Here is a 15,144-nt window from a genome sequence, read left to right as displayed (position 1 = left end):
CCGAGAAGGAATGCAAACTAAATATAAAGTCTCTAGGATACCAGATTTGTAACATCCCAAACATCGGGTTAGTGACTAAATTGTAAAATTTCAGAATTTATTGACTAAAGTATATATATTGAAAAGTTTAAGGACTTATATGAAAAATTTTGTGTAGGACTGAATAGCAAAGAAGGATGATTGAAAGGGAAAAATGGTCATTTGATCAATAAATGAATTAAAAATGTATTATGGTGAGGATATATATACACGTGGAATTGAAGGAAAAGGGGAAAGAAAGATTTCTCCATAAATATCTTCACTCTTCTTCCTCTTTCAGCCGTGAGCTACCAAAAACAAAGGTGAGTTTCTTGCTAGTTGATTATTCATTGAATTTAAGTTTGGTTTATGTTCCTTAGATGATACTTAAGCTTAAGGAAAGCTTAAGTTGTCTTAAAACCAAAAGATAAAGGAGTTAGAAAGGATTAAAGATAAGAGGGTGATAAGTGAAATCTTGGAAGAGAATTAGTAAGTAAAGTTTGAGATTAAATTTGACTTGCCATCAGTTAGATTAAGGAATATGAAGTGTTAGAATTAAAATTAGAGTATGTTGGAAAATTAGTAGAATTCTTGATTTCAAGATATAGGATGAGATTTTGAAGATAAGAATGTGTTATATGAATAGAAATTGATTTGAGTATGTGTATTTGAGTTTAAGAGTATGAAAGGGATAAAAAAATGAAGGATTTAAGTTGATATTGGTAAATTTTGGGGTTAAAAAGTGATTTTCGGGCTATGAGTATCGGTACTGATTTATTCAGTACTGATACTTCAAAAGTAAATGAGTGATTTTTGGAGTAAGGGTATTGATATTGGTTGAACAGTATCGATACCATAAGCCAAAATTGGACAATTTATTCAAGGGGTATCGATACCTAAAGGGTAGTATCGATACTAAGGGTATCAATACCATATGTCAAGTATCGATACCATTTTGAAAGAATGATTCCAGAACTGGGATAGGGTATTGATACCCAGGTTTGGTATCGATACCATAGATAGGGAAGTATCGGTACCATACCTTGGGTACAAATACTATTCAAAGTGGAGAATTATATTAAGCATTTCTTTTAGCTAGGATTATTAAGGATCGAATTATAATACTTAGAATTCTGATATGAATATCAAATGTATGATTGTGTAGATATCGAGCATAAGCATAAGTTGTGAATTGCGTATGCTCTTATCGATTTTGTAATGTTTTGAATATATTTATGTAAATTAGTTAACTTTATTTTAATGAAAGTTTAAATTTTTCCATGATTTGTATGTGTAAAAGTTTTGAAAAGTCAATGTGACACCTCGGATTCGTATCTGGGTCGAGTACGGGTTGGGGGTGTTACAAGAGTCCTATATTAGGAGTGTCTCTAAGGTATCTAAAGATTCTCTTAATGACTTGTAAACGTGACTCATTAGGTTATGATTGAAATCCTAGCATATGAGTAAACACTCATTACATTTTATCTTTCGGTTGCTTCCATCACATTATCTTATTTGCCAATTCAATAACTTTTTAGCGGTTTTTGATTGATCAGTTAGAGCTTAACACCTCCATTTTATTTTAATTTCACTTGAGTCCTGTAATTTAGGTGAATTTTTAGTTTGGTCCTCACATTTATGTTCGAGGTTCCAAAATGATTATTCGATTCAATAATCAATTAAAATTGATTAGGGTTAATAGATCCTTCATTTTTAGGTTTAACCCTTTAGTTCCTTTAAAAAAACATAATTTGACACTTTAGTTAGAGAAAATCCTTAATTTCACCTAGTATAATTAGGTTCAATAATTGGTCGATTGATTGTATATTTTGATTTCAAAACAAGGTAATGTTCATTTATTATAGGTTAATAGTTTATTATTATTTTTTTGCATTATGTCTGGAATGATCATTGTTGATTTCTGAAGTAAATCAACATCATTTTCAAAACCCTACATCATAATTTTAAAATTATTAAGGCAATGTTTATTTATTGAGATAATGACGAACCTTCTGCTTGTGCTCGAGGTATTCATTATTGGTCCTAATAAATAGATACCTTTTTAAAATTTGCATACGTACTAAATTTTAAATTAAATAAAATTTTGAACTCGAAATTTCCAATTTAAAACATAGGGTAATCGACTAAGTACCAATTTTTTGGCGTTATGGAAGTGTTAATCCTTCCCCACGTATAACTGACTCTCGAACATGTTTTCTGATTCCGCAGACCAAAACACTGGTATTTTTTATAAAATAAAAGGTTTTATTAAATTATTTGATTTTAGGTGTTATAATCTCACCTTAAAAATAATTGGTGGCAACTCTCTTCATTTCATTTCAAAACTCATTTTCGAAAATCATCATAATTAGATGAGTCGGTTTTCTTCCATCCGAAAAAGGTCGATAGCAACGAATGGAACCTCACAACGAGTTTCATGCGACGCAAAATCTACCCAAATGGGTAAGTGTCACGCACAAGGATGGATCTAAAGAGGACGATCGAGCCCCCATTAAAAATTTCAAATTCATATATATATTAAATTTTATTTTATATTTTTTATTGAAAAATTATTTTCGCTCTCTAAAATTTTATAAATTTTTTCTTATTTAAAATTTTATAAGTTAATCTCTTTAACGTAAAATTTTGCTTACAATATCTAGTCTCGCACCTTAATCAAATCAATAGAATATGCATCCTGCAAAAATGCAGCCAAATAACTGTAAGGAAGGGGTTATACTGAAGTAGGAAGAGTGTACGACAAGCATAAGTGGGACCAAATAAACCAATAACTACATATAATCGCTCATTATTAAGGTTAAACCAATGGGTGGCTATGGTAGTTTTTGAAAATTTTAAATTATTATATATTTTTATATTTTTTAATAATTTACTTTTGTTCTTAGAATTTTAGGTAAATTACATTTTAGTACATTAACTATTATTTTTATTTTATTTTTATCATCCAATTATTTTTATTTAAATTCATACTTAACATTTAGTTTTGATTTTATTTTGGTCAATCGTCGTTAAAAATTAACGGTGATGCTAACGTGTTATCATAAGTAATGTCATATCATTATTGATTTTTTTTAAATGTCACAACAATAATTTTGTTGATTTTTTAATGTTAGATGATCAAAATAAAATCAAAACGTAACATGATGTATGATTTTAAAAAAATAATAGGCTTAAGGGTCACCTTTGACCTTATAGTAGACTCAGTTTATCACTTTTGCCCCTATCGTATTTTTACATCAATTTAACCCTCAAAGTTGTTTAATTGCATCATTTTATATCCTACAACTTAAAACCCTAAATTATAAATATTGAGTTAGGGTTTATAGTTTAGAGGTTATGGGGTTTTGATTTACAGTTTATAATTTAAGGTTTTAGGTTGGGGTAAGACATAAAATGATGTAATTGAGTCACATAGAGGGCTAAATTGATGCAAAAATATGATAGCGGCGAAGTGATAAATTGAGTCTACTACAAGGACAAAAATTAATCTTTTGCCAAAATAATAGTTAAGTAACTAAAACGAAATAAAAAAAATAATTGAAATACTAAATATATAACTTACCTTAAAAATTTATAAATTTATCTCTCGAATGCGTCCCTAATAAAGATAGAATAAATTAAGAAAGAGTGGCATCTTGACAATACCATAACGGCCGCCAAATGTCATTTTTGTTATATCTCCAAGCTTCTGCAGTTTCCAAGAAAAATAACTTGGTTTCCATCCGTACAGACAACAAACCATTAAGGAATTCAGATAAAGACTAAAAAAAAAGGAAAACTAAAAGGTATCTCTAGAAAAAACGATAATTTTCATTTATGTTCTCAGTAGAAGTCTAGCTGAATTAACCACGTTGCAGGGCAACAAACATGCCAGTTTTGGACATAAATAATCAGAATACTTAAAGGCCACCAGGGTTGCTAGGATTATATATGTTTCATTGGGACATTCATACTCTTCTCATTCAACCATCACCGATAATTTTTAGATGATGCGTAAATTATTTTTATAAAAGATTCTTCAGTTCCATCACTACTCAGACTCGTTTGCTTTTGTTTGTTTATGTATATTTTTGGATGATGTGTTGAAACTTTAGAGTTGATTACAAATTGGGATTTTTGCCATATTCCAATACCCTCTAGGCCAAAAAAAACACTGCTTTGAAAGGTAAGTAATTGTTTCTTATTACCAAACCCAACTTGATCCAGCTACGCATTTCCCACATTTTGACAAGGAAGAGTTGTAGAAGGATGCAATCTCTGGAAAAACCAAAGCTTATAGTTTTGTTCTTTTTTCAAACCATGTATATAAATAAATACATTGATTATTGTCTTAATCACATATACATAAATGTATACACAGCTGATACGTCCATATATGGACATCTTTATGTTAAAATCGGATGCCAAACATTGGTAGCTTAGCGCATTAGTTGCTGTGAATGCATTTTTGCTCTTTTCTTTGTTGTTCTCTAGTGTTTTGTTTCTTCTGCTCTCTTACCATTTAGCTTTTATCCTGTATATGGATCCATGCTATCTAGTAAGCAGTGATGGATCAAATGAGGTAGTTGGGGCACTCTCCCTGAAAATTTTAAATTCGTATACATTTAATATATTTTATTTATACTTTTAATCGATAATTTATTTATATTTCTTAAAATTTTATAAGTTCATTTTCTGTTAAAATTTTCAAAGTTCGTATTCCTTTTATCTAATCTTGTGTTTGTACCTGCTAAAGTTGACAAGGATGTTGTACATTTTAGGAATTTAAAAGATGTATAAAACATTTCTAAATTTATATAAATATTTAAATTTAATAATATTTTTTGTAATTTAGTGTTATACAAAATCTTATCAATTTACATAATTTCTTATAATTTTAATAACATTTTGTGTGATACTCAAATGGATATTATTCAAATAATAGTACTTAATATAATTTAATAATATTTCATATAATTTTCTCTAAAATTTGTCTTATTTAAGTTTCTACATGCGATTCGTATTAAGAATGTCAAAGTATGAATATTTAATAACAAATTATTTAGAATTATCTTTAAACAAATAATACATTATATTTATCTCATATTAATAAAAAAATTACATACATCAAAATATTTCACTCTTAAAAGAAAAAAAAATCCTTTTTTTTTTAAAAAAAAAAGAGTGTTTATATATAAGTATATGAAAGTGAGCGATCACCTATCAAAGATACTTTACGTACCATACCTTTTTTTTTTAACTTGAGAATAAAAACAAAATTATTTTCCCTTTAGAAAACTAAAATGTGCATTATCGTGTACAGAAAATCTACGTTCAACACGCCATGAAATTCCTTAGAATGCTTACATACACAACAGTTGACCTTGTAGTCAGCGTGCCATTTTTTTTAATAAAAAATTGTTTAGATTTAAATTTTAGGTTTGATTTCAATCAAAACCTATAACAATGTAGATCATTATATTAGTTAATAATTTGTTGTATTCATTTATATATATATATATATATATATATATATATATATATATATATATATATATATTCATGTAAATTCACTTATATTAATGTAAAATTAATATATTACACATTTCATAATTCATTATACAATTAATATTTTAATTATTTGGTTATTGAATTTATCAATATAAATCTACTGAACCCATTAAGTGGTATCAATGATTAAAAGAAATATTGTTCTCCTTAAATGTCTTGAGTTCGAGTAGCCACGTCTATAAAATGTGTAATGTAAATAGTTAAGAAAGATTCTGAAAAAATATTACCTTATAATCGACTCATAATATTCGAAAAAATCAATGTAATTATATTTGTTAACACAAAATATTTCAAATCAATATGATATTTTTGTTATATCAATTAAAGATATAATCTTTATGGGTATATTTAACGATTAAAAGTGGCTCATATAAAATAGAGTAATATTTATTTTTAATTTATTAATCAAAATTGATATTCTACATAAATAAATTATAATAATCGTATTATTAAAATATTAATTGAATAAAAATTATAAAACTACAGAAAATCACATTAATTTTATAGAAATATAAATGGATTCTTCACCGTATAAAATATCATAGCGTAATTTTTTTTATGCTACTTTATTTTTAATATTTCTCGTATAACAAATTTTAAGAAAAAAATAATCTGACAATAAATTAAAATCTTAAAGTATATATATACATTTGCATTATTCTTGATATATTACTTGTTTTACACTTAAAAACGGGTCATCCTATTAATATGGTCACTTTCTTATTTATGAAGTTTATCTGGTGACCATTATTTTAGTTGAATTTTGATCAGAGATGAGTAGTAAATAATTAAGTTAACATCAAAGCATTGAATCAATTGACAAAACATTAAGCAAGAATGAATTATTATCAAGGTGAATGAGTGACAATTCAACGTTTTCTCCTTCCATTATGTTTCTTTTTTTATTTGTAAATTATTTTGTAATACAAACTCTGAAAATTTAATATATAAGAAATCTTGTATAAATACCACCTTCTTCTTCCTTTCATTTCCAGACTGCTACTTTCACATTTTAGAAGCCACTTGGATTTCTGGGATTTTTCTGTGCGTTCTAAATTCTCTTTCTTTTCTTGCTTTTCTGCATTTATTTTTCTTTGATGTTCTGCCATTGAAATATCTTGTTATATGCCATAGCAGCCAAGAAACCATATTGTTTTTTAATCTCTTCGTCATTGAAAAACTAAACTTTCTTTTCTTCTTTCTTTTTCCGATTTAATGTGTATTGTTTTTCATTGCGTATTTGATATGGTGCTCTTCTTTCTTGGCAACATAGCTATATTAACCGTATTCATCCTTGAATCTCAAGGCAATTGGAAGAACATCGAAGATGGCAGGAACAAGAATGACCATCTATTTTATGGGACTACTGCTTTGGTGTTGCTTGACAAAGGCAGAATACATGAAATACAAAGATCCAAAACAGCCGGTTCGTGTTCGAGTAAAGGACCTGTTGGATCGAATGACGTTAGACGAAAAAATCGGACAAATGGTTCAGATCGAACGCAGCGTCGCTTCGGCCGAGGTGATGAAGAAGTATTTCATTGGTGAGCATCATCTGTCAACTCTCCTTTGACATCCTTTAGAGACAACATAATTGTGCATATTAACGTAAACAAAGAGTTCTATTTTTTTGGTTGTTGCAGGGAGTGTGTTAAGTGGAGGAGGGAGCGTCCCAGCTCCACAAGCTTCAGCAGAGGATTGGATAAACATGATCAATGAGTTTCAGAATGGCAGTTTATCGACCCGATTGCATATTCCGATGATTTACGGGATCGATTCTGTTCACGGTAACAACAATGTATACAAGGCAACAATTTTTCCTCACAACATTGGTCTAGGTGCTACCAGGCATGTTGCTGCACTTTAATCACATTGCAATGCTACTGTATTACTGCATTTTTCCTAAGTTTCTAGATGCTACGTCGTCTGGACTCGGAATGAGTGTTGGATATGTTGATGCATCAGGGACCCTGAACTGGTTAAGAAAATTGGGACTGCAACAGCACTTGAAACTAGGGCAACCGGCATTCCTTATGCTTTCGCACCTTGTGTAGCGGTAGCTTTCGTTTTACCTTTTCCTAGATGCTATGTCGCCCAGACTCGGAATGATTGATCTTCGCATAGGTCCACTGACTGTTCTCTATAAAACAGGTTTGCCGAGATCCGAGATGGGGTCGATGTTATGAAAGTTACAGTGAAGATCCCCAGATTGTTCAAGCAATGACAGAGATGGTACCAGGATTACAAGGAGACATCCCTGCTAACTCTCCTAAAGGCATTCCGTTTGTTGCTGGAAAGTGAGCACTTTAATAGTTTACTAAATATAACACGAGTTCATCCGTATGACTTCCATCAAATGTTATGCAGAATCCTGAAAGATCGATCGAACATTATATTAATGATTCTTCAATTTCCAGTAAAAATGTTGCAGCTTGTGCTAAGCACTATGTAGGTGATGGTGGAACAACCGATGGCATAAATGAGAACAACACGGTGATCAACTGGCATGGTCTGCTTAGCATTCATATGCCAGGTTACTACACTGCTATTGCCAAAGGTGTTTCGACGATCATGGTCTCGTATTCCAGTTGGAACGGAGTTAAAATGCATGCTAATCGTAACTTAGTCACCGGTTTCCTCAAGAGCACGCTTCGATTCAGAGTAATTTTCCTATGTCACTAGCATAAACATACAAAAGAACCTGAGAAAACATAACACAGATTTTACTCGCTGCTGCAGGGGTTTGTCATCTCGGATTGGCAAGGCATCGACCGGATCACTTCTCCACCTCATGCTAACTATACCTACTCAATTCAAGCCGGAATCCAAGCCGGCATAGACATGGTTAGAGCATATATTTGATGTTGAATTTCATGCGATTGATCTTCTTACTGTGTTGTCATCTCTGCAGGTAATGGTACCATACAACTATACTGAATTCATCGACGGGCTAACCTCCCTCGTGAAAAACAAAATCATCCCCATAGGCCGCATCGACGATGCAGTGAAGAGAATTTTGAGAGTTAAATTTGCTATGGGTCTATTTGAGTACCCTCTAGCAGATTACAGCTTGGTTGACCAACTTGGTAGTCAGGTTAGTTTATCAGCTCGGTTTAGGCCAAGTAATTAAAACCCGGCATGACACGAACACAACACGAAAACATGAATGTATCGAAATTTACATCATAAGAATCATTAACAATACCTTAAACAGAAACATAGAGAGTTGGCTAGAGAAGCAGTGAGAAGATCACTTGTTTTGCTGAAGAATGGGAAATCAGCAGATAATCCATTGCTACCCTTGCCTAAGAAGGCATCAAAAATACTTGTTGCTGGAAATCATGCAGACAATCTGGGTTATCAGTGTGGTGGATGGACTATTGAGTGGCAAGGTTCAAGTGGCAACAACCTTACACTTGGTAAACAAACAATTCATCCTCTGTGTTTTCAACAACATTGTTCCGAGTCTCGACATATATCCGAATGCCAGTATAAGGATATGTCGAAGCATACCGATACACTCACTCCCGAGAATGATTAGCATAGGTTTTCAGCATCTCTCATTTTCCAATATGCAAATAGCCATTAAGACTGCTATTATGATCACAGGTACAACAATCCTAGAAGCCATCAACAGCACAGTTGATTCGAGCACAAATGTTGTGTACTCGGAGAATCCCGATGCTGAATTTATCAAGTCCAACTACTTCGACTATGCGATCGTCATAGTAGGGGAGTATCCATATGCTGAAACAAATGGTGACAGCATGAATCTAACGATTCCAGACCCCGGTCCGACCACAATCACAAATGTATGTGGAGCTTGGAAATGCATTGTTATTGTAATATCCGGCCGACCCGTCGTGATAGAACCATATGTCGACTCCATGGATGCTCTAGTTGCGGCATGGTTACCGGGAACCGAGGGTCAAGGTGTGGCTGATGTTGTGTTTGGTGACTATGGTTTTTCAGGCAAGCTACCTCGTACTTGGTTTAAAACAGTTGATCAACTGCCTATGAATGTTGGGGATCCACATTATGATCCACTCTTCCCCTTTGGGTTTGGCCTCACCACTGACCCTACCAAAATTACTTTGTAAACTATATTTTATTTTCCTAGAAAATTTCTAGTTTTCATGTTGTTTTGAAGCCATTGTCAATTAGATTTTACAAAAAAAAAAAAAAAACAACAACAACAACAACAAAATTATATAGAAATTAAACGTCTTCTCAATATTGTACTTTTTTTTATAAATGAACGGACAATCAACGTCTTATTAATATTGTAATTTTTTTATAAAAGTGGATAGTTTTATTAAAAATAAAAAATATATTTAAAATTATAATGAAAGGTTAAATCATAATCGTGAATTAAATATGTCATTGAAATATTTTTATAACAATTAACACAAAAAATGTTACATAATCCTAGACGAAAAATAAAAAAATTAGAATTTTATTATTAGAGGAGAAGAATTATAGTTGAGAGTGCATAACCCGAATAATAAGCTGGTACGAGTTGAGGCCTATAACTACGAAGTTTCTTAAGACAAATTTTTTGCCACTCTTTGGTGCTCGAGATGTCTTGCGCAAGATCACAAACTTTTTCTTGCTAGAGAATATTACTGAAAACAGAGAAAAAGAAAAGATTTTAAGGAAAATATTTAATTTGTATTGGGTAAATATTCACAAGTCTCGACCGATTTGAACATTCGCATCGCTAACGTCGTGCGAATGCGCCCCTAACCCCAATAGGTTCAGGAGACTTGGATTTACACCCTCTTATGCCTATGTATGAGGCACATTTTCAACACAAGTTATTCAATGATTAACAAGTGGGTTTGTGTATATAAATCATTTCCTTGCTTGATATCCCACCAAGGTGGGATATGAGTTTTCTCATTTTCCTTACAAAACACAATTTACATGTACCTTACTTTGAGCATCAATTTCTCATTTATCACTCAATCGTTTTGAGCATATGAGATATTGTTGTAAAGATATCATGAAATAGAATATGAAATAGTAAATTCATTATTCGATTCTCCATCTTTACACTTAGAAAATATGCCTCAAAGTTCTCAATTTATCACATTTTTCCAACAAACCCCCACATGAATGAAATTGATGATTTTATCAAAATATTTTTACTTGATGTGGTGATAGACCCTATGAACGATAGTTGCATAGGATAAGTAGGTGTCCTTCTTTGAACCTTCCCGTGTCACAATATATTTACTTTATTGGCTAATCAATAGACATGATGTCATTGAACTGTTTTGTCGCTTGTGTAAACGATGACAATATATTTACTTTACTAGCTAATAAATAGACATGATGTCCTTGAATTGTTTTGTCGCTTGTGTAAACGATGATATACTTCACACAATTGTCTTTATGTCAAGTATATTAGTTCTCAGGGGTATGTCCATATAGCCACGAGCATTGTCTGGTTTTGCAAGAATTTGAAAGAACTATCCCCTATAGTCTCCTTAGCGGCCCCACTTCACTCTCACATAGGTGACTTATTCATCGAAGCACACAATGGTCATTAAAAGCTTTGTTTAGCCTATATCCATTTGATCACTGTTTACATCATAATAATAGACTTGGGATAAGAAAAAAAACCATAGTGACCGCACACGGTTTATGCAATTAGGTTTACCCTTTGAACCTAGATCTAGGGGTCTCCTATCAACAAGGTAGGGTTTTCCTTCACATAACACCTTTAATTTTCATGGGCTTTAGTCTCATTCCTTTAGATGTTATCTCAACTTGATCTCGATTTAACCTTTTGGTTAGTGAATCTGCGATGTTATCCTTTGGTCTTAAAAAATCAATAGAGATAACTTCATTTGAGATCAGTTGCCTAATAGTATTGTGTCGATGACACATATGTCTCGATTTACCGTTATACATGAAATTTTGTGTTGTAGCAATTGTTGCTTGGTTGTCACAATATATGCATACTGTGGGAACATGTTTTGGTCATTCAAGTATATCCTCAAGAAAATATCGAAGCCATTTTACTTCTTCTCCAGACTTATTTAGAGCTACAAACTCATATTCCATTGTGGATCTAGTTATTACAGTTTATCTTGAGAATTTCCATGACACAGCTCCCCCTCCCAAAGTGAATACATATCCACTTGTACATTGGGTGTCTTGAATATCCAATACCCAACTAGCATCGAAGTATCCTTCTAGGACGGCAGGATATTTGGAATAATGCAAACCATAGGATCAAGTATATCTGAGATATCTTAATATCCTCGTTATCGCTTTGCAGTGGTCTTTTCCTGGATTGCTTGTAAACCTGCTTAAATTGCTCACAGTAAAAGTGATGTCCAGTCTACTGCAGCTCATAAGATACATGTAACACCCTAAATCGATTCGACACACATTCGACCAATTAGAACGTCATACAGGACCATCGGAGCGACAACCCAAATTTTTTTTCTTTTAAAACGCCCTTAAAATAATATTTGACAACTATAAAATACCATGGAATTAAACAAAATACATATAAGTTTACAGTACTGAGAAGCTCCCAAAATAAGTGTATCAAATAGTACATGTGATTATTTAAAATAAGTTACAACTTAAGTACAATAAGGTCTATGAATAATGCATGCCCTCTAATAAAACATACTCAAGAAGTATTGTAATTGCTCGACTGACTAGAACGTCTATAATATGACCAGTTCCTCAAAAGCTCCACCTAAAGACCTGCGAATAGAAACACAATTTCGAACGCTGAGCTCACTAGCCCAGTGCCACTCTAACAACAATGACATACTAAAAGTGTTCACAAATGCTCATGCTAACGTATGAAATAACTAGAGTGAGTATGTCTGCATTCTCATGCTATTCTAGGGTAGACATCATGACATGGCTGAGGGATTACTACATCTCGGAGCTCACGTATCCCTTTAGTCTACATGGGGTGAAGATCTTGCATTCACTACATCGGATACAACACTCAACTAACCCACTCCTTGCGAGTGTTGAGGCCTTGTGCCATAGTTAATCTTAAGTTTCTTGTGCACTATCTAAGGATATTCGGACAATCTATAATTCTTGACTATCATCAACTTTTAAAGTAACTCGGGTGTCCTTGTTGTTTTCCCGAACATCAAACAAGGCTAGTATTATGTCATCCTAATTAGTATTGTTTCTAGTTGTACTTTGATCATAATTACCGGATTTATTCGATAATAATACCCCTCCGATCAGTTGGAGATGATATGCTCGAGATGCAAAAATAACCTTTGCCTCAGTAGACTCGTCCGTCACTTGGAATTCTGATTCCAACCATGTTATCCTTACCCGAAAGCTGTCGATGACGTCGGATGGTGGCCATTTTCCCAAAACTTGGTAGACCAACGATGTGGGGTCGTATATGTTCTGACTCACCACGGGGGCTTCATTCACAAGAACACTGAGTTGGTAAGCGACATCTTCCAAAGTAATCATCGTTTCACCACTCGAGAAGTGAAATGTGTGTCTCGGGCTGCTAACATTTGACAAGAGCCTCAATCAATGTCGAGTACAGCTTGAAACCACGCACAAATATGGCCGAAAATAGACTGGGTTGCTGCAGATATATCACAGTCCGTTGATGCGGCTCTCTGTATGTCATCACGCGCTTACGAATATTCCATTCATTAATCGTTCGACGTACGATCGACGAAATATAGACGTTATCCAAGTGCAACATATATTCTCGGATTGCGATTTTTTGAGATTTTAATAGAAAATATGTTTTTTGTAAATTTTTTAGATTCAGGGTTTGATAAAAAACTAAAACTCCAAACCCTTATTTATAGCCTTACATCTAACGGCTATAAACGACTAGTTGGGAAAAATACATGGCCGAACTCGTCACCTCGAATTAACTGTTGGTCATGATTGTTGCCTATATAGCTATTGACCGACGACTACATTTTTTTAATTTGAAAGAACTCGTCACGTCGATGTGACGAGTTCCACGCATTTTTTTAATTTATACTTTTTATTTTATTTTATTTTTGTAATTTTAAAAATTAGTTTTAAATGGGCTCGTCGCGCCGAGGTGACGAGTCATTTTAATGATAATAAAATAATGGCCTACGTGAGACCCACTTCACGGGGAAAATTTAAAAATAATATCTTCAGGAACTCGTCACCTCGAGATAACGAGTTCGGTGTTCACTATAGATAATGTCATAGTTTTTAAAATAAAATCTATGTTGGCCCAATACCCTAAATAATTAATCTTCTTGGGGTATTGAAAAAAAAAACCATAAATGCGTTGATTTAAGCCATTAGGTCCATGAGGATGAGTATTTTAAACGCAAAATATTTTTTTATTTATGAAATAAAATTAATTTATCACGATTTTATAAGAAATTATAAAATGATTATTATTTTGGATTATTTGAGTGATGGTGATCAAAATTAAACAAAAATTTATGTACAACAATTTGGTAAAAATAAGGTAAAGATTTAGCCTTTAAGGAATAAAACATCCCAAAAACATTTTTAGAAGATAACTCGATTCTAAATATATAATTTAAGAGATAATAATACATTTAAACCTTATTTTATTTGATAACATGAGATAAAAATCATAATTTAACTTTTTTATTATTTATATGGTTAAAAGTATTGATTTTTATATAAAAATGTCCAAACAAAATAATTTTAAAAAGTTGACCCGTACAAATTAAAATAGGATCAGTTTATTAATATTTTAAAACATTAATCAATTATTTGTGCAGTAAACATGTGTGGAGCCACCGCCAGATCCGCCACTTTAACGATTGTGTTGTGAAATCAACAGGCCCAACAAAGTATATATAATTTATTTATTTCGTTATTATTTACTGTTCGAGTAAATTGTGAAATTATAGTTAAAAAATTATTCATTAAATGGTAAAAAAGGATGCATCTCATATTCATGGAAAATAAATTTCATATACAAGATAAAAATGAAAAAAGTAATGATTATGACATATTTATATTATTCATTTAATACACATCATATTCTTAATTTATGACTCTCGACACAAATTACACACAAAAATCAAAGATAGCATGCGCGGGCTAATGATCACATTTAAAGAAAACTAAAAGAAAAAGAAATTAACCATAGAAAACAAATAATTTATTATGTCACTAAGAAACAAATCACATCAATTACACGTTAAAACTACAACAGCAGCAAAAGTATGCATACATTCATTAATACTCACAAGCAATAGAAAAAGGTTAAAAATCATATATATATATATATATATAAATATTATAGGTAGCTGATCAAACACCGGCGTTCTAAAAAAGAAGTCCAAATGCAAGAGCAATAAGGGAGGCAAACACCGCCGGTACGAAGGTGGTGGAATCCGAGGTCGGGCTCGGGGCCGGAGCATCGGCTGCTGCGACATTTTGGACCGTAAACATGGCCACCAAAACAATCATGACAGCCCAAAATGAACTCATCATCAATGCCTCCATTGTTGAAATTAACTTTGCAGAGAAAGTGAAGACAAAGAAAGGAGAGAGAAAATGTTTCCT

General features: G+C 32.3%; 2 protein-coding genes across 2 annotated transcripts; one reads left to right on the top strand and one right to left on the bottom strand.

Annotated features, from left to right (window-relative positions):
* Positions 1-6,601: 6,601 nt before the first annotated feature.
* Positions 6,602-9,800, top strand: LOC120183020 (beta-glucosidase BoGH3B-like). The gene is made up of 10 exons (XM_039187818.1): positions 6,602-6,633; positions 6,896-7,133; positions 7,233-7,437; positions 7,555-7,645; positions 7,741-7,886; positions 8,007-8,250; positions 8,329-8,433; positions 8,501-8,683; positions 8,804-9,008; positions 9,199-9,800. The coding sequence occupies exons 2-10, from the start codon at positions 6,917-6,919 to the stop codon at positions 9,687-9,689; spliced, it is 1,887 nt and encodes a 628-aa protein (XP_039043749.1). The 5' UTR covers positions 6,602-6,633; positions 6,896-6,916; the 3' UTR covers positions 9,690-9,800.
* Positions 9,801-14,755: 4,955 nt separating this feature from the next.
* On the bottom strand, positions 14,756-15,144 carry LOC120183039 (arabinogalactan protein 13-like). The gene has a single exon (XM_039187834.1). The coding sequence runs from the start codon at positions 15,082-15,084 to the stop codon at positions 14,905-14,907; it is 180 nt and encodes a 59-aa protein (XP_039043765.1). The 5' UTR covers positions 15,085-15,144; the 3' UTR covers positions 14,756-14,904.

Source organism: Hibiscus syriacus, unplaced genomic scaffold, assembly GCF_006381635.1.
Source record: "Hibiscus syriacus cultivar Baekdansim isolate YM2019G1 unplaced genomic scaffold, ASM638163v2 tig00112738_pilon, whole genome shotgun sequence".
Classification (NCBI taxonomy): Eukaryota; Viridiplantae; Streptophyta; class Magnoliopsida; order Malvales; family Malvaceae; genus Hibiscus; species Hibiscus syriacus.
The sequence above is the reverse complement of the archived record's forward strand: the minus strand, read 5'-3'. Positions and strand labels throughout refer to the sequence as shown.